This window comes from Mesoplodon bidens (genome assembly GCF_964165515.1).
Source record: "Mesoplodon bidens genome assembly, chromosome: 9".
Taxonomy (NCBI): Eukaryota; Metazoa; Chordata; class Mammalia; order Artiodactyla; family Ziphiidae; genus Mesoplodon; species Mesoplodon bidens.
Genome location: NC_138166.1, coordinates 82,443,122 through 82,465,228, shown reverse-complemented (window position 1 = coordinate 82,465,228; position 22,107 = coordinate 82,443,122). Strand labels below are relative to the sequence as shown.

At 45.8% G+C, this 22,107-nt stretch overlaps 1 protein-coding gene across 2 annotated transcripts in view; it reads right to left on the bottom strand.

The window, feature by feature from the left end:
• Nucleotides 1-22,107, bottom strand: part of SND1 (staphylococcal nuclease and tudor domain containing 1) — a 427,993-nt gene that overhangs the window by 334,810 nt on the left and 71,076 nt on the right. For both annotated transcript variants that reach the window (XM_081244332.1, XM_081244333.1), the window contains exon 10: nt 17,855-17,968. In XM_081244332.1, the coding sequence (XP_081100458.1) occupies nt 17,855-17,968 (114 nt within the window). The remainder of the gene's footprint in view (nt 1-17,854; nt 17,969-22,107) is intronic.

The window sequence follows — 22,107 nt, the reverse complement described above, 5'->3', positions numbered from 1 at the left end:
CATTACAAACAAATGTAGCCAGTTACCCTTAGAGCAGGAGAGACTGCGGAAACCTGTTTTGCCCTGCATCTTAACACCTGAGATCTGTGCTTGTAGGCAACAATAAGAATTTAATTATGGAGAGCAACCTGAACCAGAAGAGATGTGCTAGAAAACTGTACCTGTGCTTTGGGCTGGCAAATATGGGGGGTTGCGGCATTGGGGGCCGGCGGGGGGAACGCATGTGGGAAGGTTGTCAAGCCGCACTCAGAGGCTCTCTTCGGACTAATCTTTTACCACCGTGATTTTAGGACTTGGAACCCAAGATTTGTTATCCACTTCCAGAGCAACATCTCAGAGACCATGCTCATCAGTAATTACTCAAGCAGACGTAGGTGCTTAAGAATTTCCAGAGCACCTTGGCCAAGAAATCAACTGTAAAAGAAACCCTCAGACCTCAGACAAAACAGGCTCACAGAGTAAGAAGTTCGGGTCCAATCTGCTATGTGGTATTTTCATTTCTACATCTCTTGCATAGTTGTTCTGGGATCTGGGGGTCAGGATGCTGCGTCTTATCCACTGACCAGCTGTATACCCTCAATGAGTTACTGGCCCTGGGAGGGGGCGGTTTGGGTGGATTTATTATCACCCACCCAGGGGGAGGGACAGCTAGAGGCTTCATTAAATCGGAAGAGCTCAAAGCAGTCCCTTGAGGATGCAGGCCAGGGGCGGGCAGATGACTATTAACAAAGAAATCACGGTGGTTGTCTGGGCCTCAGAAAGCACCCAGCACTAGGGAGAAGCAAGTTATTAAAAAAGACAATAAAATAAATAAATCAGCCTTCTGGGTTCACATAAATATTTTGCTAATCAGTTTAAGGACAGTAAAGGGAATATAGAAAGAGTGCCTAGCATTTAATGGGATTTGGGGAAAATATTACACTTTCCGAAAGTTACTCAAGTGCGACAGGGAGCCTGGGAGCTAAAATTACTTTTTCAAATGACCAATATACTAATTTCTTCTTCAGAACCACAGGGAGGGACCCACACAAATGACACAGTATCACAAAATAATCACCAGCCCTGCCTATTCTTTCCCTTCCTGAAATTGCAGCCACATTTCAGCACAAACCCACCACTCTCAGTTTCATCAGAATCAAACCAGAGGGAGCCGATGTCCCTCCAGGCTACCCACCTATGCACAAATTAAAATCTCTCCACTTACACTTCCTGTGCACAGACACAACTAACCTTGGAAGTGCCCTTCCAAAGCCCTCTACTGGCTCTTGCAGCTAGCTCTCCAGAGCCAGAGGGGAAAAGGGAGAAAGTTTATCAAGTGGAGGCAGAGTGGGGGGAGAGTCATATAGGACACCTGCTATAGGCAGACTGGTAACTCAGCTCTTATCCCTCCATCCTCCCCTGGTCTCCTGTGTTCCCTGGACCAGGATTCATCTGAAGAGATGGTCATCTCTAAAGAATGGAGAGGCACGAAGGAAAAAATAAATAGTAAACAGATGCAACACTTTAATCTGAGGTCCTCTCACCTCTGCTGATGGAGTTCTCCCAGATAAGCAGCCGATCCTTAAAGAAACAGCTTTCAGTACAACTGTACTGCCTATGCCTGAGAGGACCCCCTAGGAGTAAACAGTGGGCCGGTCTTGAGCAGGGAACTGGGGGTGGGGGCAGTGCAGGTGGGGAGAGACTTGCCAACAGCAAGTACTGACTCTCAGAGAAAACACACACAAAAAATAAGCAAGAAGAGTGCAAAATTGTGCATTTGAATAATTTAGAGGAACTCCTAGTGCCTTCTAATTATTCCACATAGGTGTTAACCATGTAAGGAGTTAAAGTAACTGCTGGGCTGGTGCATAATACGCTTTATGCTCCCAAGGCACCAAACCAGAGTTTCTGGCCAAGTAAAGAATGCAACAGTTCACCTGCTGAGGGACAGGGCACACAAAGAGTACACTGCACACCTGCGCCTGCATGTCAATGGCTGCCTTTTTGCCTGAGCGCATATTTGGGACGCTGACTGTAGCTTATCACCTCAATGATTTGAGCCATAACTCTCTGCAAACACCACACCACTTCTTGAGATCAGACAAGACTGTTGCCAGTGCTTAGGTTTCAGAGACAGCAGAGCTGCAAAGAACCTGCATTTGTCTCCTTTCCTGGAACCCTGAATGGGCAGCATCCTCCTCAGGGTGGCAGTGTTGGTAATATTGCTTCAAATTATGATAGTGATTTTAATATCTACTGGCCACCAGTGCTGTTGCATTTTAGTTAAATATAGCTGCTTCCTATACACTTACCTGGGGATAACAGTTTTTATCAAAACAGGCTGCAGTGTAATAATCTGCAATGTAATTGTGCAGATACAGGAGCACGCACTGTGGAAGGAAGTCACTGACAGAGCAGCACGTGGGACGAAACAAATAATCACTGCCGGCCACACTCACAAAGCTGCCACGGGGGCCTCTGTGTTCCCATTAAAGTGTCTCACCATGTCCTAGCCAGGGCAACAGAAGACAGCAGTGGTCCCCTGGAGAAGATCTACCATCTATTCCACACTTTATTTCAGAAGCAGCAAGTTCAGCTGTTGTGGGGGGGGAGGGAGCCATCCTGGCAAGACACAAAGGGCTTGGATCGCCGCCTGCTTCTAAATAACACAAACAGGTAAGGAATTAGGTGACTAGAGAGCCTTCTGCCAGCAGGGCGAAATATCAGCCCCTCTGGGAACGCATGTCTGTGGTGGAAATTCCTTGCACTGTGTTACAGCACAACCCGCCCAAGAGCTACCTCAGCTCTGAATGGACTTTTTCCTACTTTCTACTTCACGCAAACCTTCTCTTTTAAGAATGAGGATATAATCATTGTAAAGACCAGGAACAATTTATCCACACAAAAATTGGTGGAAACTTGGTAAATTACGGTATGTCCACATTCTGTAAAACTGCACAGCCATTAAAAATCATCTTTTAGAAAATTATCTAAAGGCCAGGGGAAGTGCTCTGTTACAAAACATGAACACAGAAGCAGCTAAGAAGGCCGTGAGATATTAACAGTGTTGATGTTGCCTCTGGATTGGTGAGATATAATTTACATTTTCTTTAAAATTTTTCTGAAATTTATGAAGTGAACATGTTTCATTTATAAGAAGGGAAAAAATGTCTATGGTAGAGAATGTACGTAAAGATGAAATCAGAAGCTTAAGCCATCTAATGGGGTTACTGTATGAAAATAATGAATGAAAACTAAACAAATAATAAAGTATCCAGGAGCAGATGCTCAAAGGGCTCGGAAACCTGTACAAAGAGGACGAGTACTGAGACTCTACTATAAAGAGAGAATCCAATCTCTTCATAGAGTTGGCCTGACTGTTTTAAACAGTGAAAGTACTGCCAGGAAAGCTTCATATAGCAGACAAGACCATTAAGGAGACACAGTTCACCCACTTTTCTGATGTTAAACACCCACTGGAAATATCAATTTGAATCTCTCTTGATATCAACTATGTGCCTCCAAAATAGTTGCGGGAAATATTTTAATTTGTAAAAATACATCAAAATAAGAAAGCAGAACCAGCTGCTGCTTCTGGTAGCTGGCAGAAATTCTGAAAAACAGGAGCTCGGAGAGAAGTCCACCCAGTGTAAGGGAGAGGGGTCACCAACCTGCCCAGCCAACATCGAAGTCCAGAGGACACGTTTGGAGACAAGTAAAACAGATCTCAGTTAGAATCCTGGTTCCTGCACTTACCAGAGAAGGAGCCTTGAGCAAGTTACGGAATCTTCCCAAGCCTCTGTCTCCTCATCTCTCTAACAGAGACGGGGAGGGGGGAGCTAACACATGCCCTGGGCCACACTCTGCCTGGGCCATGTGGGTATCCAGGGCACCTGAGCCTTCCTCAGTATCCAGCACCCCCTTTACTCCAATTCTGTAAACAATAAACAGACTTCCTCTACAAGAAAGAGAACACCTTGGCCCATTAGAACCTTCCGGTCTACTTGGCAGCTGGACTTCGTATCATGAATGAATACATCCACAAACTGACTTTCAGATCACAAATCAATTAACCAGCCAAACAGACTGCACTTCTCAGCCTGTAAAGCTCAGAGCTGAGCCCTGAAAAGAAGCCGAGCTGAGCAGAAGACCTTCTCTAAGACCTTAAGAAAAGAAGTGTTCCTCCAGTAGAGTCCTCATCACCCAACACTAAACACGCGCGAGTACTTCTGTGCGCCTGTCACGATTCACAAGGCGCTTTAGGATCTTGTATGCTGTGTCCTGAACCGTGACCAAGCTGTGTATGTGCCATCAAACACCTGCATTTTCCTCCATCCGTCTGAGTGCTGCCTGCACGTGCCGAAGGCAGGCACACTCCTCTTCCTGCACCCTTCTCTCTGCCTTGCAAATCCAGTGAATATAAGCGCACATGAGGTGTGAATCCAGCTCTAACAGCACACCACTTCATGAACGTTTTCACTTTTTATCATGAAGTTCACCCAGAAACTGCTAACAGGCCCCAACTCAACTAAACAGCAGCTCAAATAGTATGTCATATACCCTAAGAAATTCCACTGCTCCCTAGAGAGCTCTGTCCTCCGAAGCAGACAAATTTCTTCAGGTGGAACTCTCATATCTCCTTTCACTGGAATCCTCAGGAGACGTTCTAAGCTGAGAAGGGATACGGCTGGTTTCACAGTTGGCTCTGAAACCCGGGGGGAGAAAAGCTCATCCAGGAAACAGCAGAGATATTACTGCGTTTAAGTCCGGCTCCAGGAAGAAAAACGGTACCGTCAGAGACCAAAATCCTAGAAAAGTAAACCACCTCTTGGCCACTGCGAAGAGCAACAACCCAGAACACTAGTCTCAACAGAAACAGCTGCAACTGTGAAAGATGAACATTCCAGGCTCCAACCGCAGAGACTCGAACACAAGTAGCTTACAAACCACACCGCGACCTAGCCTCTACTCCGGGGTTAAAGCCTGGATTTCACGTGAGAACCAACAGGGTGCATGCCTCTGCCTCTGCGCTGGGGCTTGGAGGGAGGGTGGGAGGAAGGGAAGCCAGGCAGAGAAGGGCCGTGGCAGACCCCTATCCACACTGCAAGTTGGCTATTCGATTAAAAGATATGGCATCAATGGAGATCCACTTAATCTTTGTCCTCAGAGCAGTCCTGTGCAAACCCAGAAGGCCAGAGCTCATGTGTAGCAGATGAGAGGCAATAATGTTGGCAGCCATATTTGCAGTGAATCTAACAGTTAACAATCAAATGATTTGCCCTTGCAGAACTTCCCATCGGGGGATACCTTAGAACGACACACATGAACATCATTTTCCTAGCAGGGAAGGGGGCAGAGGTGGAAGAAATGTACCGAGGTTAAACAGAAGCCAGAAAGAGCAATGAGTCCCTACTCCCCAGCTTCTGAATTCCAAGTCACTTCAGCAACACCACAACGCTTTAAGGTATACAAGCATGGGGCGGTGCGGAGGAGTCAAAAACTGCTTCCTTAGGTTTTATACCCTCAAGTCTCCTGCTGCATTAAGCTCAGTTACCTCTACTACCACAGGGGGCTCTGCATCCCTGAATTAGCCATGGCAGGAGGTTATAACTGAGCAGAAAAGACACAGTCAGTGTAGACTGAAGGTAACCGGAGAAAAAGGGAAATGAAACTATCTCCTTAGGTCCTGGCTTCCTCTTATTAATCCTGACCACCACCAAAGACAACGACTGCGACAGAGAGAGGGAGAGGTCAAGACGGCAACGGAAGAGGAAATGAGAAAGCTGTTGGGAAAAGTATCTTGAAGCTACAATTGTCTAAGGCTTGCTTCCTCCCATGGGCACCATGGAGGTGAACCACACAGTATCTAAAGAACTGGGAGTTTTGAAGCCTTCTACCACTAGTTTCAGACACCAAGGTTGAAACCTGACATCACAAATGCCATTCTCTCCTTGACCAAACACTATTCAGGTTCCTTTGAACTCTCTTCTCAACTAGACCCTGCTTTTTGGGCACTGTGTTCACTGCTGCATTGTCCATTTTAGCAAGAATCCCATTTTAGCCAGATTTCCCCACCTTTGATATCTGATCACACTGGATAATCTGACTGGGTTTCTTATCCTCCACCATCCCCAAACCCCACCCTGCTCCTTAATTAGAAACTCCCACCCTCCTTGTGGTATCCAGAGCCCAATCTCTCTCTTCCACGCAAAACCCCATTGCAGTGGTCCCTACACCTATCATAAATGTGCTGCATCGAGTGTACCTTACTGTTCTTTAACAAGTGTCATGAAGAAGGAAAAACTCTGCCCCGCCGCAAGCACCCTGCACAGGCTCATTTTAAAAAGCAAAGACCGGACTGCGATCAGTCAGCCACCTGCTTCAAATCAATATCTATCAGCTATAGATTTAGAGACTTGACTAACGAAGACATAAATTATGTAAATTCTTGGAGCAGAGGGATACTGGCCTGGCTTCAACCACGCCAATGTAGTTTTCTAGAATCTAAAATTACATTTAATAGGGCTTCCCTGGTGGCGCAGTGGTTGAGAGTCCGCCTGCCCATGCAGGGGATACGGGTTTGTGCCCTGGTCTAGGAAGATCCCACATGCCGCGGAGCAGCTGGGCCCGTGAGCCATGGCCGCTGAGCCTGCACTTCCGGAGCCTGTGCTCAACAGGAGAGGCCACAGCAGTGAGAGGCCCGCGTACCACAAAAAAAAAAAAGGTCAATCTTTAAAAAAAAAAATTACATTTAATAAGCAGCTTAAATGTAGTTATCCAGTTATCCAAGAAAACTAGAGCAAGCCAGTTTGGTTGTTCATGTTTTAAGTAGTCAATTCAGGTTTAAAGATGACGCTCCTTCTGGCTGAACCAAAAGCAAGGCAGCTAAAGGGAGACAGTGAACTTCAACTCTACAGAGGTGAAATGAGGATTCATTTGCAGGCTCATGCAGCATCCAAAACACAGCCCAGAGAATTTCAGAGCAACATTCAAGACGAGGGGGACACCGGGGGCAGTCAGGAGCTCCTTTGTAACTCAGGAGAACAGGAACAGGATGACCAAATTGCCTGTGCCTGGAGTGACGTCATCATTCAAATCAAAGCTTACAAACTTCCTCTCTGCGCTCTGGGAGGGAGGGTGGTAGGGGGAATGGGAGGCACCACAGCAGGGATAGGAGAGGTAACTGAAAGAACTCCAGGGACTTCCCTGGCAGTCCACCTCCCGATGCAGGGGGTACAGGTTCGATCCCTGGTTGGGGAGCTAAGACCCCACATGCCTCGGGGCCAAAAAACCAAAACCATAAAACAGAAGCAATATTCTAACAAATTCAATAAAGACTTTAACAATGGTCCACATCCAAAATAAAGAGAAAAAATTTGTTAAAAAAAAAAAGAAATCCAAAGGAAAACTAGAGTGGCAGGAGCACAAATCCATACTCTCACCATTCAGATAATTGCAGAAATACTTCCAAGTCAAAACACAAAAGCAAACAAAAGAAAGGGCACCAGCTTGTATTAAAACTTTTGAGGACCCTGAGGTGGGGGAGATGATGTCGGGAGAGGGCAAGAGGGTAGAGACACAAAGAAACAGGCCACAAGTCTCCAGAGTAGCCACTCGGAGATGGGCACAGGGGCAAGAAGAGAGCATGCTCCCACTTGAGCACATTCAATTATAGTTCAAGACAGAGATATTAAACACTATCAGCTCTGCCCTGGGAATTCATTTCTTGCGGGATGATGAGGGTGAGAGATGAAAGGCTGTAGGATTTTATTGCCCTGAATTTTCAGTTTGTCAAGTCCCATTTACTACCGCAGGTACCTTAGGGCTAATCTGTATCTCTGGGGATGGAGACATCTCTCTCAAACAGAGCCGCAGTGACTCTTCTCCCACTGTGGGATTTTATGGATATCTAATAATAACCAGGGGCCCAAATGGTGTTACAAGCAGAAGCTGCCTTATGGCTTCTCAACTGAGAAGCTTACATTTTCCGTAACATTGATATTACGGAGTCCATGCATCTCCAGGATAACTGTGACTTCTTGGTATGCAAACAGGACCGTCTAGACTGAAAGAACCATCACTCCTCCCAGAGAAGAGGGTTGGAACGGGGTGAGGGAAGGGGTGAAGCCAAAGGGCTTTAAGATCGAGGAGGCAGGCACCACAGAGGATCTTTGCAGGTGACGCAGAGGCTGGCCAAGGGCAGGGAGGAACCCGCATGTTTTCCTGAAGAAAACACGGAGCTGGTAGCTTAATACACACTGAAAGGAAGAGCATAGGGCTGGGATAACTTCTTTGTGCTTTATAAGAAATAAGAAATAAATAAAATAAGCTGCTTTGAGTGATGTCAAGTATCCCTCATCTTAAAGAACAAACTGGCCTAATAATCCTGGCTGTCCCAATGGCCAAAACCAATAAGGGGAGCCGGCCACCAGCCCTCCCACGCAAAACACAGTGTGTGCGTTCTCCCATAGCAGCTGCACTAAGAGGGAAAGGGGAAAGGGGGGCCAATGAGACTAGGGTGGGTGGTACAGTCTGCATCCCCATCCGTAGGGACCTGCTCCAGCCAGAGCCTGAGGGAGCCGGCCTGGGCATGGGGCACACCAGCAGCCCCTCCGCAGACACCCACCTACAGTTTCTGCAGGGCAGGCTTTCTAAAACAAGCCCCTCCAGCCAGATGAGCAGATGCTAAAAGCAGTTCTGTATGAAAGAATGCAGCTTTCTCTGAATTCCAGACCACCTTACAAAAGACAACAGCACATTAAAAAAAAAGAAAAGAAAAAAAAACCCTCAAACCTTTCTACCAGCCTCCCTAGTACTGACGGGGAAAACATCCCAGGAAAGATAGAGCAGTAAAGTCAGAGAGTCAAGTGTCAGGTGTAGTCTGTCCATTCCGCACATTCCTAGATTATGAACAATGAGATGAGAGCGATGAGAAGGAAAGGAGACTGTACAACAAACACGTGAGAATCAACTATGGGCCGGGGAGTGAGCTGGCAACAGATCTGAAGAACTGCGAAATCTACTCGCCCCAGAAAAATCATACAGAGTATGAAAGGGGGACAAGAGAAAAAGGCATTTTAAAGCAGAAACTAGAAACTACAGGAACTACAGGCGTCCCTTACATGGGTTATCCAGAATCGGCAGGACAGCAGAAGGAACCAGATTCTGGTACCGATGTCTGAACACAGAGACGCAGCAGATGCCCACATAAAGGGGAAGCTTCTGCTCAGTCTTACGAAGGGCCCAATACAGTGAGACAAGGATGAAGGAGATTATATCCACTGGCTTCTAGAAGAGAAGTGAAAAGGTAAGGAGCACAAAGTCTCCATGATGTCTTCATGGCTAAACCGAACAGAGCTCCTCCTGTGAAATAGCAATATGCCAAGGTGGCCACCAACACAACCCTGAACCACGCAGAGGCATCTGCAGCCGAAAACAGGCTCGGATCACATGAGATGGTGAGATGAAGGCCTATAAAAATGTGAACAACTCACAAACTGGCCGAGGATTTCAAAGGCGGGCTGAAATGAAAAGTGACATTAGAAATATGCCTAAGCAATAGGCCTGTCATTTGCAGGAGGAAAAAAAACAACCGTCTGTGTCCTTCAGCTTCCCCTTCTAGTCTCAGTTCTGAAAAGCCTTTTCCACAGCAGTGACATGACCTGATACTGCTTCATCCACAATCTACCACCCAGTCTAAAGTCTACCTTGTGACCACACCGTGCACAAACTGGTCAGAATTTGAGACTCAATTTCTAAGATTATAAGCATCTTACTAATAAAAATAATTTCCCAGGTCCACAGCACCTGTAACACATGAGGAACTGAAACGTTTGGGTTTTGAACTGAACAAAATTTTCCCAGTACAAAGCTAATCAGTCCACCAAGGAATGAAACCTACAACACTGGCCTGCAGAAGTGCAAGGCACTGGATGACTGCACTAAAATTGCCTTGCAGGGGCTTCCCTGGTGGCGCAGTGGTTGAGAGTCCACCTGCCAATGCAGGGGACACGGGTTCGTGCCCCAGTCCGGGAAGATCCCACATGCTGCAGAGCGGCTGGGCCCGTGAGCCATGGCCGCTGAGCCTGTGCGTCCGGAGCCTGTGCTCTGCAACGGGAGAGACCACAACAGTGAGAGGCCCGCGTACCGCAAAAAAAAAAAAAAAAAAAAAAAAAATTGCCCTGCATATAAATGTTATGCCAAAAAAAAAAAGTAATTTATCTAAACACAGTGTAGGTAGCTCTGCAATCAGTATCTCATAAACAAAGAGAGAAAGATGAAGGGAAAGCTTCTCTAATTGATTTTAAAATTTTTTCCAAGCAAAGAAAGAATGTGACAACCAACAAGGTCAACAAGAGTTTAAAAAAAAAAAAAACAGATAGCCCTCAGGGGGAAAAAGCGCACCTAAAAACTCCAATGAATCAAGACATCTGAACTGCTATCTATGAAAGAGGGATAATTTGGGAAAGCCTGAATAAGAGTAGAGGTGTTAAAAGAAAGTCAGTTAGGGGCCAACATGCAGAAGCACTTAAAATCCTGAAATTAACCCCTCTGGTGGACTGAAGCCAATCTGCCTGGGCTACTGGAATACCATTATGAGGAAAACCAGTGCCCAGGGAGAGGCAGGGCTCGTCACCTCAATGGCGGCAACTAGATTGAAACCAGGAGTGGGGAAGAGGAAGTGCCTACAGAAAGCCAAGCCGTGTGTGACCTGACCATCAAAACAAGCAATCCAATTAGGAAGTAGGAAAAAACCCGACTGCAAAAACTCCCTCCTGGGGCCTTTCGACACCAATACACTGGCTCAAGTTGCAATGGCTAGCAGAAGCAGTCACAGATATTAGCGATGGATTAGGAGTACTAAAAATGATGTCACTCAAAAATAATGTATGGATTAGGTCTTCAGCCTCAGCAGATAACGTCGACTTAAACATTTATTAACTGCCTACAGTAGTCACAGCACTCTGCAAGCTTCGGAAAAAGAGGGGAGAGAGGAAGCGGAGAAAAACATACCATTCCTGCCGTCAGGGGAGTTTAGGCTTCACGGTGGAAAGCAGGCCTGGACATCAACAGACAGAACAGGATGATACAGAGAAGGAAAGGACTGGGTATGGAAATCCCTGGCCTAAAGAGGCTTTCGAGAACCAAGGTAAGAAAGAGGGTTACCTCAGCACAGCAGCTATGTTAAATGGTCACAGGACAGTATGATGAGGCTGTCAACTCTGGAAACAAGAAACTTACTGCAGCTCACAGGACTGAACAGAGACAAGAAATATGAACACAGCAGCACTGGGAAGATTTAGATAAATTGAAAATACAGAACTGGTAAGAGTGATGATTAAATGAACGGAGAAGAAAGAGAGAGAGAGATGGACTGAAAGACATAAATGCACAAGGTTTGGGAAAGGCTTAACCAGCAAGACCCACTAGGAGACTGTTAAACTCCCACAAAAATTAATTGTAGGGGAGAGACAAGATCGTGGGAAAGGGGATGCATGAGCTAAAGGACACAAAAGAAAACATAATTTGTAACAGAGAGAAAAAAGTAAACCAAAGGGAAATAGATAGGCAATTGCTGTCTTCTCCAGGTTATAATTCATTTATAAAGAGCGGTGGAACATACATTTTAGGAAACTGGATCCCCCCAGATATGAAATATCTTGACTCTGGTGACCACTCCAGCTGAACCACAGGTATTAATCTTTAAAAAATGACTGGATATATATATCCTGGAATCTTAAATAGATGAGCTAAGACCAAGCCATCGTCTCCTAATGGTAATTTTTTCAGTCCTCTAACAAAGAAGTTTCAAGTGTTCTCCTCAAAACTGCCCAGATCAAACAAATCTGAAGCCGGTACAGAATGCCTCTGCTGGCGCTCTGACATATTCTATGTCCTTTGATCACACTGCTGCAAGTCCCCAAATCTCTCCATTGGAAACCGGTGAAATGCTATATCCATTTCAGAGAGCTTCTGCTTTTCTCCAAGGTCCTCAATGCCAGGCTCGAGTCCCTCTGTAATTTGCTATTTGCCTCATGTTTCCCAGTCACACACGCAAGAGCACAGTCAGTGGGTTTACAGGTTTGCCCCTGTTACACTTAGGGACTGCAGCCCCAGAGCTTCCTGTTGGTATGCATCTCGGCTGGCAGCATCGTCTGCTCTAGGGTCCAGAGGGACCACTCATCATGCTTTCAGAAATCTAACCTGGAGGAAATAGGTTGAGAACCACCTTCAATCGTGTCTAAATGGCAAAGCACCCTGGGGTCCTGCACAACAAATGGTGATATTAGCACCTGAAACCACCCTGCCTCTGAGAAAAAACCCTTAAGCATTGAGAGGTATCACTAATAATGTGCCCACCTGCAGCTCCATCTCCCATCACCTGCCTAAAGAGGAGACCCAGTGGGCTCAGGCCTGGGAAACAAACCCCCCAAACAGGCAGCAAAGACTGTGGGAGATTAGGCAGACTGCAGCCTTAACAAAACTGATCCTACAGTGCCCAGGTCTGAATATTTAGAGGCCATGCTGTGAAAGAACATTTATCTGGTAAGTAAGTTCACAGGGAGGAGGCTGAAAGACAGGGTGATGGAAACCAATACAAGCTGAAAGCACGAAACCACAGATGAGAGATGAGGGGAAGGGTTTCCACACTTCCCGGGGGTGGGGTGTGTGTGTGTGTGTGTGTGTGTTGTCTTTGCCCACTACAATAGCACCGCAAGATCGGACTTCATGGGGAAATAAGTCAGCCCCTTCATCAAATGCCCAGGGGTTGTATTTCCTTTGTCATTAACACTCCAAAGTGTAACACAAAGCCCGCAGCAGCTCTGGGCAATAGAGCACTAGGTTTTCCAGTTTCAGTTCAAAGCCAAAAGCTCTCTAGGAAGTCCTGAGATGCACAGTGTGTTATCTCCTTTAAGGCAGCAGCTCAGAAAACTCATAGCCTTTCTCCAAGATTAGCACTTGTATCTTTGTGGCAAACAACTGGATAACACACACTACACCTTTAGAGAAACCCTGATACATGTTCGGGTCACAGGAGCACCACACACCAGTGTCCAAAATGGATCTCAGCCTGAAGGAGCTATATCTCCAAAGAGATGACACTGGATTCACCCTAATAATCCAAAAGCTTGGTGCCACAGAAACAGAATCAACAGCATCAGACATCCAACTGTACTCCTTCTGAGGGAAATACTACACACTCTAGCTTTTAACTCTGTCACATGCTCCAGCAACAAATCAAGCTCTAACCAAAATTTGGGAGCCGTGGCTAACCCATGAATTTCCGGGTGCTACTGGAAAAGAGCTGCCTAGAATGCAAACAGTTCCTTTGATCATGCAGTTTTGTCCAGAGCCCTTCCTCTGGCTACAATTAGAAAGTAACCAAAAGGAGGGAATGGAAGTACACAGTTAGCCTTAGGCAAAACCTCCTTGCCTTCATGTATAATTTAATAGAAATGAATTTGTCTCTATATTTAAAAAAAAGGAAAATCCAATTTGCCCTACAATATACAGAGGTGTCTCAGAAGATCTGTATTAGCTGATGTCACGTTAATTTTTAGGGTGGGGGAAGATAAACATTAAAAGAACCTCCCCGTTCTTACCTGAAGGGCAAGCCCCACTGGGTCATCATCTGGGAGCTTGTAGGGAGGCCCACCCACAGCAGGAGTCTCTGCACACCACCTGCCTGCCCCCAAGGAAGCTCATGCAAAGACTCTCCCTCTTCATCTCCTCCTCCAGTTCCTTAATCTACACCTTATCCCACTCTGTTCTTTTGTGTAGAATGAGCTCCAATACCATAAGCTGCCAAGTTACTTTTTCTCCATTTCAAAGCCACTGACACCCCCTCCCCGCAAATGTCCCCAAATTCGAGAGAAGGCAATCTCCTGAGGGTTTCATTCAGCACCCTCCACGGTCCCTCCGTCATCTCCAAACAACTCTCAAGCATCCTTTGTTTCTGTAAGTACGAGACCATTCCCCAATTCCCAAAACATAGCCAAGACATCTTCTTTGGAGAGTCCATCAGCCCTGTTCTAACTAGGACAGCCAAATCGTCTTGTACACATTGTGCCGTGCACGAGGGCACCTGGCCAAGCGGACCGAGGGAGAGTGGGAGCTAAAATTCAGCCTCCACTCTACTTGCCAAGCCATGTGCCCCGACGTGAGGCTGCCTGAAGGAAGGGGCACCCTTCTCTAACCTGCACAAGGGTGCAATGTGGCCTAACAGAGGTCCCGACATCCATGCCTTGAGTACTTGACTGGACTCCCCTTGTAGTATAGGAACTGTTGGTATACAGTAAAGAACACTAGGGAAACCAAAGACTCCAAGGGGACTCCTGCTTGCCTAGTCATTACACACATATAGTTACAGCCTCACTGGGATCTCTGGGTGATTTCTATTCCTACACCCATATTGTAAATCTCTTTCAGATAAGCAGAGAGCAAAATCTCCACTCATTGTGAGGGTTCCAGGGAGAATTCTTCAAGTAGAAAGACTCCTCCAGGGTGAGAGGCTACTGGAGCCACATCCACAGCCTCTCCTTCCTCATACCTTTCACCCCCAGGTGAGCTTCACCAAAAACAAAACCAGAACCCCTCGCTACAGATCAGTTTTCATCTAGCATGATCTTCTTTTATAGACGCAAAGTACGTTCATGTTTTATAAATGAAAGCCACCAACACAAGCACACGCAAACCCAAAAGGTGCCATCCCTTAAAATCGTTCAAGACAAAAGCCTACAAGGCATGGCAGACATGTTTTCAACACGTGGCCTCTGCCTAACCCCCAAACTCATTTCTTACTAAACCCTGGCATTAAGTATCCTCTCCAGTCATACAAAATTACTCACAGTTCATCACATGCCCCACTTCTCTCTCTTTTCATGACTATCCGGGAATATTCACAGGACATGCATGATCTGCCCCGCCCATATTTTGGACCACACAGGCATCACACCACTCATGCACCATCCACAGAGGCCATCCATTCCCTATTCCCAAACTCACCTGGTTCTTGTCATTGCTGCTGTCTTGGTCAGAAATTGTCTTCTCCTCACTTTTTACCTAGCTAACTCCTAATCAGCCTTCAGGCCTTAAAAGTCACTTCCTCAAAGAAGCCTTCCCAGATTATGCATTCTTATAAACGCTAACCTTTCCTTTCATAACACAAGACATAAACGTGATTACTTGTGAATTTCCCCTACTAGATTTTAAAGGTCCATGAGAGTAGTTCCATGACGGTTTATTCCCCACTGCAACCCCAGCATAGCATCTGGTACAAAGTGGGTTCCCAGTAAGTATTTATCAATGACAATGAACCTATTCATTTGAATTCCTAAACCTGTGCTGTCCATTACAGTAGCCACTACACACCTGTGGCTACTGAGCCCTAGAAATATGCTAGGATGAACTGAGATCCGAGTATAAAATATACATCAGATTTCCAAGACACAGTAAAAATAAAAGTAAAATATCTCATGAATTTTTTACATTCATTAAATGTTGAAATGATACTGTTTTGGATATAGTAAGTCAAATAAACTGCATTAAAATTAATGCCCTTTAAAACATAGCTACTAGACAATTTTAAATAACACACAGAGCTCACGTTTGGGGCTTGCATTATGTGTCTATTGGACAGTGCTGGTCTAGAGTGCCCTTTCTCTCATCTGCTCACTTCTCATCTGTGAGCACTCAAGAGGTATACGAGCTGCTCCTGGGAAGACTTCCCAAGCACCCACCACAACAGGGCTCTTCACAGCACCCACCACCACTGTACTCAAAGTGTATTATATTAATTTCTTATGTGACTCTCATTAAAATCTTCCAAAGGAATTTAATGAACAAATAAGGGAAATCATTCTTCATTTCACTCAAAAGCCATATGTTGACTCTTAGAGCTGAGACTCACTTAGAACTTTCTTAAAAAATGGAGTAAGATCTCAGGAATGAACAGAAGTCTAACAAATAAAATGAGAGATAACCTACCTTGGTAAAGAACAAGAAATTCTATAAACATGATCCTGCCTAAACTGGGAAATGTATTCCAACAACTTTCTGTCATCCGCTAGGCTAAGGGAAATCCATCCATTACCCCCTGAGGAGTTCCAAAGGATCCGAGAAAAATGAAAAATTCTCAGTGGTAGTTTAGTTCTTACTCCAGAAAACTTGCTATCGTCAGACCTAAGCTATAACTCCCCCACGCCCCTAAAGACTGCTTAAAATTCAGCTACTCAGTCTCCTTTAACATAATGCTTTGGCTGATGATGCAGGCACAAAAATTAACGTTCAAGGGCTTCCCTGGTGGCGCAGTGGTTGAGAGTCCGCCTGCCGATGCAGGGAACACAGGTTCATGCCCCGGTCCAGGAGGACCACACATGCCGCGGAGCGGCTGGGCCCGTGAGCCATGGCCGCTGAGCCTGCGCGTCCGGAGCCTGTGCTCCGCAACGGGAGAGGCCACAACAGTGAGAGGCCCACGTACCGCAAAACAAAACAAAAAACAAAACAAAACAAAAAATTAACATTCAAGAATTCCAAAGCTGTGGTTGCCGTGGGAACCTTAATTCCAACTGCACGGCACAGATGCAGAACTGTGGACTACTCCCGGCGCTGACAGAACCAGACATGTGTATTTACTCTGTGCAATGAGGCAGAGCTACAGTTACTGAGAGAACCTTATTCTGGCATTTCTAGGCTGTCGTGCATTTACATTCTCAACCTTACCACAATCCTGTCTGCTGCATTAAATTGCCTCCTCTGTGGGAAAAAAAAGGCTGGGGGGCTGGGGGTGGAGATGAACTGATTGGCCAGACATTCAAAGAACCCATCCTGTATGGGTTTCTTACGCATGATCTGACTCAAAGGACAATCACAATATTTTCACTTGACTCTTATGGGCTGTCTCTAAACTCTCACACAAATGAAAACAGGGCCTGAATTTCAACTCGTGAATGCACCAAGACGTGCAAAACATCAGAAGAGCAAATTTCAAGTCTCTAGAACTACAAAAGGGATACATTAAAAAGCCACATAGCACTAACTTCAACCACACTATTCAATTTGCCTGTGGCACCAGCTCTCACTAAGGACCCAGTTCTATAACCAATCGATGCAGTTATACACTTTAGTTATCAGAAGGCAAAAACAGGGGCTAAAAAGATGTCTGTAAAAACAAGAAAGCCAGACAAACAAAGAAGTTCAACCACAATCCCTTTCCCCAACCTCTTATAACATAACAATGGAAAGAAAATGACCACAGAATTTAAAATAAAACTGCCTGCAGTTTTGAACCTAAACATAATTTCTCAAAGTTGACATACCAAAATCATACACATTGGCTAGGCAAGCACCCTTGCTGCCAAAATATCCAACAAACAGCAAGACACAGTACAGCTAATAATTCTAGTTACCACTTGGAAAAGATGAGTAGGTGGCCCCAGATAATATATATACCAAGATTCATTTCTTCCTAGAGCAAAAACATACAGATCAAATCAAAATGACCAGCAAAACAAGCCTTACTATCATGCATGTGAGACATAGATCTTTTCCTCCCCTTATCCTCAGATAATAAGATCTCGTTAATAAACAAGACTCATTTACCACCTAACATATACCAACCCTAACTCCTCTCAAGCCCATTAGGGAGGAATGCCAACAGGGCCCATCGAAAATGAAGGGAGAGTAGTGAGTGTGGTTCAGGAGAAATTGAGACCTGCCCAATAGCAGCTAGGCTGCAGATGCTAGGAAATAATACTTTAGCGATTTACACTACTTGTCCATTAGCATTCTCCCACACATGGACCACATCTAACTAATTCTCCATCTCCTCCCCTTTGGTTCTGGAAAAGAGGCTTTGCTGCTTTTCTCATCTCACCTGTGTATTCTCCCCCTCCAGCCTCGGTGGTCGGATGCTGGACAAGTGGATGGTCTTGTAGTCCCCAGAGTTCAGCTTCACAACAATGGCATCGGCATTCAGCACCTGCATCACCTGTGGGCGAGAAGGCAAAAATGCTTAAATGTTGCCTCGATAGCCCAAATCTCATAGCACACATGCTAAGGAGCAAGGCACACCCAATTACAGGAAGAAGGATGGAATCAAGAGCCATCTGGGGTAGATCCAATATCTTTCTTTCTGGTACAACAATGTTGAAGAAAACTATGCTATAATTATCAGCCCCCAAAGAGATGGTGATTTCTCATCGAGGCAGGATCTGTATCATTCATAAAGACGGTCAAGCTTTTTTTAAATCTTTTGCCCTGACCAAGATTTGTGGTTAACTACAAAGCTTACAAACTGGAAATCCAGTCTCTATGTGCTATTGAAGATTTTCCTTGAAACAGGTTCTAAGCTACAATCAAAATGCCTATCACAACATGATTCTAGGAAAAGAGGCAAGGGCTGGATTAGAAGAAGGTAGCAGCACTAGATGAGAAAGAACCAAAATAGGACACCCCAATGCAGAGCAGAAAAATCAAAGGCAAGTGAAGGGCAAAAAGAATTGTCATCTCAGTGTGCGAAAGGAGATGCTCAGCTGTTAATCTCACCGGCAGAAACATTAAATTGCTAATATATTACTTCAACTACTCTGAAAGCCTCCTTTTCAGAGCACTACTATGGGCATCTCTGTTTTGGAACCCGAAGTCAGTAACACTGGACCCCACTCTCAGCCAATGATTAACTCCCAATCTGGGGTAGTTTACAAGGATATCTATTCAAGGGCAAAAGCACAAATATTCCTCTGTGGAGGTTATTAGAACACTCCACCAATGTGTAGAGAATAAAATTCCATTGAAACCAGACTAGGACCACATCAGGGTTGTAACTAGACCTCATAATTCAGCCAGCTGTCTACAATTCACCCAATTATATTCAGAACCTGTTGTTACAAAGGCTGTTTGGAATTTTTGCAAGTAACACTTTGCTATGAGGTAGCTATTGACTACAAAACACAGTCACCGTCTGCAGAACCAAAACTAACTCTCCTAGGCTTCAATCAGACCCCATCAGGAGCAAACAGGTAGCTGAACAAACTAAGGATCAGCTGCACCATGAGTGTAGACTTGCAAAATTCCCTTCCTCTTTTATATGTGAAACAAAAGGAGCCGGCCTCTCCTTTGCTGTGGTGGGTATCACACTGGTAAGTATCCTAAAAGAGCCTTCACTAACTATTCCCTGGAAGGCTCACAACCTTTTACAACAGAATACACCCATTTATTTGCAGACTCCTGCTTAAGTGGCTAGTCTCTACCTTTTCCAGAGAACCAGCCAACCACACACAAAAAAAGAGTAAAGAGTAATTTAAGGGACAATCTGAAGAAGGAGCAAAAAGCAAAACCAAGTGAGAAATTATGCATGAAAGGAAATAGCAGGAGGAAAGCACCATCAAACAGAATGAGTGAAAAAAGAAAGATGACAGCTGGAATCAAGCTATAAATCCATGGATGGCTGACTACCGCTCGTGGATGGGAAGACATCCTGGGGTTTTAACACGGTAAGTAATGGAAGCAGTGTAGAGAGAAACAGGCCAGGGCCAAAAGAGTAGTAAAGAGTCTGAGAAAGAGCTGTGTAGATTAGGAGAGGGGGTAATTATTTTTAATTTTCAACTATGTCTAAGATTAACTTGCAAACCTAAATTTAGGGAAAAAAATAAAACACGCTCAAATAACCACAGCCATTCTGCTATAACCTTTTTCATAGATCTGAGAGTCACATAAAGGCTAACGCTAAAACTCAGACAGCCAGAATCCAAAACCCACCTGACCAGAAAAGCTCAGTGAAGTCCAAAGGTAATCAAAAGCATCATGTGTAGTCACAAGAGGACCGAGTCAAGGTCAGGAATGATCACCTAGGTATGAGTGGTGCCAAAGCATATAGGACCCTCCAAATCAAAGAGCCCCTTATACCAGGCCCAATCATTTTAAGTGTAGAACTTAAAAACAGCCAAGAAGGTATAACCGAGAACACAGACTCAGTAACTGCAAAAAAAAGAGTACATCTTGTTCCCATTATCACCTAGACACATTAATGCCAAGTAAAAATGCCCATCATAATGGAATCTCCCTCTCACTCCCTAAAGACAGCAGCAGTGGCTTGGCCAACTGACCAAAAGAAAAAGACCTCAGCTAATGATTTCCCTATGCTTCAAAATCCCACATTTGTATGACATGGATTACAGCACATGGGGGTAGGGGAAGGAGCCACGAGGTATCCATGATACGTGCTATACTGCTATCCCACCTTCAAACCAAAAATTCCACAAAGCCATACCCAGCAAAACAGCTCGTACAGCAGGTCAATACTGCTCCTCCCTCAAAAGTACAGGACCACTGCCCAGCAGGTACAGTAATCATCAGGCATCTCAAGTGCACACACATCACGGTGTTTCCTAAATCTCAATGACGGGGCAAGCTACACATTCCTCTCACTGCAAAACTAACTCCTATTAAATCGTCAATTGCCAAAAACATAGGGAAGCTTCCTGTAATCAAGACATGAGAGGGCTTCCCTGGTGGCGCAGTGGTTGAGAGTCCGCCTGCCGATGCAGGGGACACGGGTTCGTGCCCCGGTCGGGGAGGTCCTCCCACATTCCGCGGAGCGGCTGGGCCCGTGAGCCATGGCCGCTGAGCCTGCGCATCCGGAGCCTGTGCTCCGCAACGGGAGAGGCCACAGCAGTGAGAAGCCCGCGTACCGCAAAAAAAAAAAAAAAAAGACGAGAAATATCTAGACATTCTCTACTCCCTAGTCATGCTCAGAGAGAAATACAACCAGGGAAAGTATCATAGTGCTGACACCTTCACCCCGATTACAGAATGTGAAGATCTAAGCATACCCCGGTGACAAGTTACTCGTATTCGTCACCCCTTATGATGCGTTAGCAGCCACGGCAGCAGCAAACGGCTTCTTGGAGCTGTAAATTTCAGGCCTCAGCAGCAGACTCTGCTCGGCATCTCCCTGATTGGCAACGTCCTCTTCAGGAACTGTACACTCTGACGCTGCCAGCTAAACGAGGTCTGCCCTTCTGAAGGGGTGCGAGTGTGCGTGTGTGCGCGTGTGCGTGTGTGTGTGTGTGTGTAAGTGTGGTTTATGGTGTTTTAATCCTCTGTAAATTGTGTCATGACTGTCCGGAGAACAAGCAGCTCCTGGGCAGAGATATGGAAGAAACAATAAAATAGTAGTTACAGTCACACACTGTGCAATAAGTAAAATGCAGAGCGGATTACTGTCCAAAGCCTGCTTGTCAGCACCATCCCAGACCACATTTATAACAGTAATATTTCTGATGGTGCTTTTCATCAGGACACTCTGAAGCATGCCCACATCATCGCTTACTTTCTCCACAAGCTACTGATCCCTAGTCAAAACACACACACACACACACACCACCCACCCCCCCTACCCTACCACACGCTCCAAGAGCAGAATCAACACAGAAAAAAAAGCTCACTGGCTGGACTTGAGATACATGCCCTAAATCCAATTCCCTCCCCATTTCTTAGACCCCAACTGTAAAAGGAAAAATGAGTGGCTTGATGACACGCGCAGACTAAGGGCTGCCACAAGTCAGGAGAACGGCAGCATGCTGTCAGGGGCAAGGGACGTCCATCCCTCACCCTGGCCTCCTGCCACACTCCCCATCTGTGGAGCCCATCCACAGTGCTGCACTCTGGATGCAAAGGGCTGCTGCTGCTCGCTTGTAAAAACCCTGCGGCATCCATGCAACGAACAGAAAGAGCCGACAACAGCCTCCTGAGCTAGTGACCCTCAGAAGAGTCCCCAGACACAACCAGCAGCCCTCCCAAAGCTGCCTGACTTATCAGTACCACATAGGAAGAAAAGGAACATCAGCCCAAACAGGGCTCCTTCAGGCACCACCAGTGAGTGTCCTCAATGGGGCCACTGGAAATGGGACACCAAACACCCTTTCTACTCCCTAACCTCAGAACATTCAGCTGCCTCTCCTGCTCCCCGAGGCTGTCTGCCAGGTCTGTTCTCCCCAGGTTAATCCTGGAAACACTAGTGAAACAACACCAAAGTGGGGGAAATACGGAGCACCCCACCCAGTTACAGCAATGGCGGGGGCTCACTGCACAGATCCCTTCCCCAGCCCCCAGAACAGCACAGCTGCC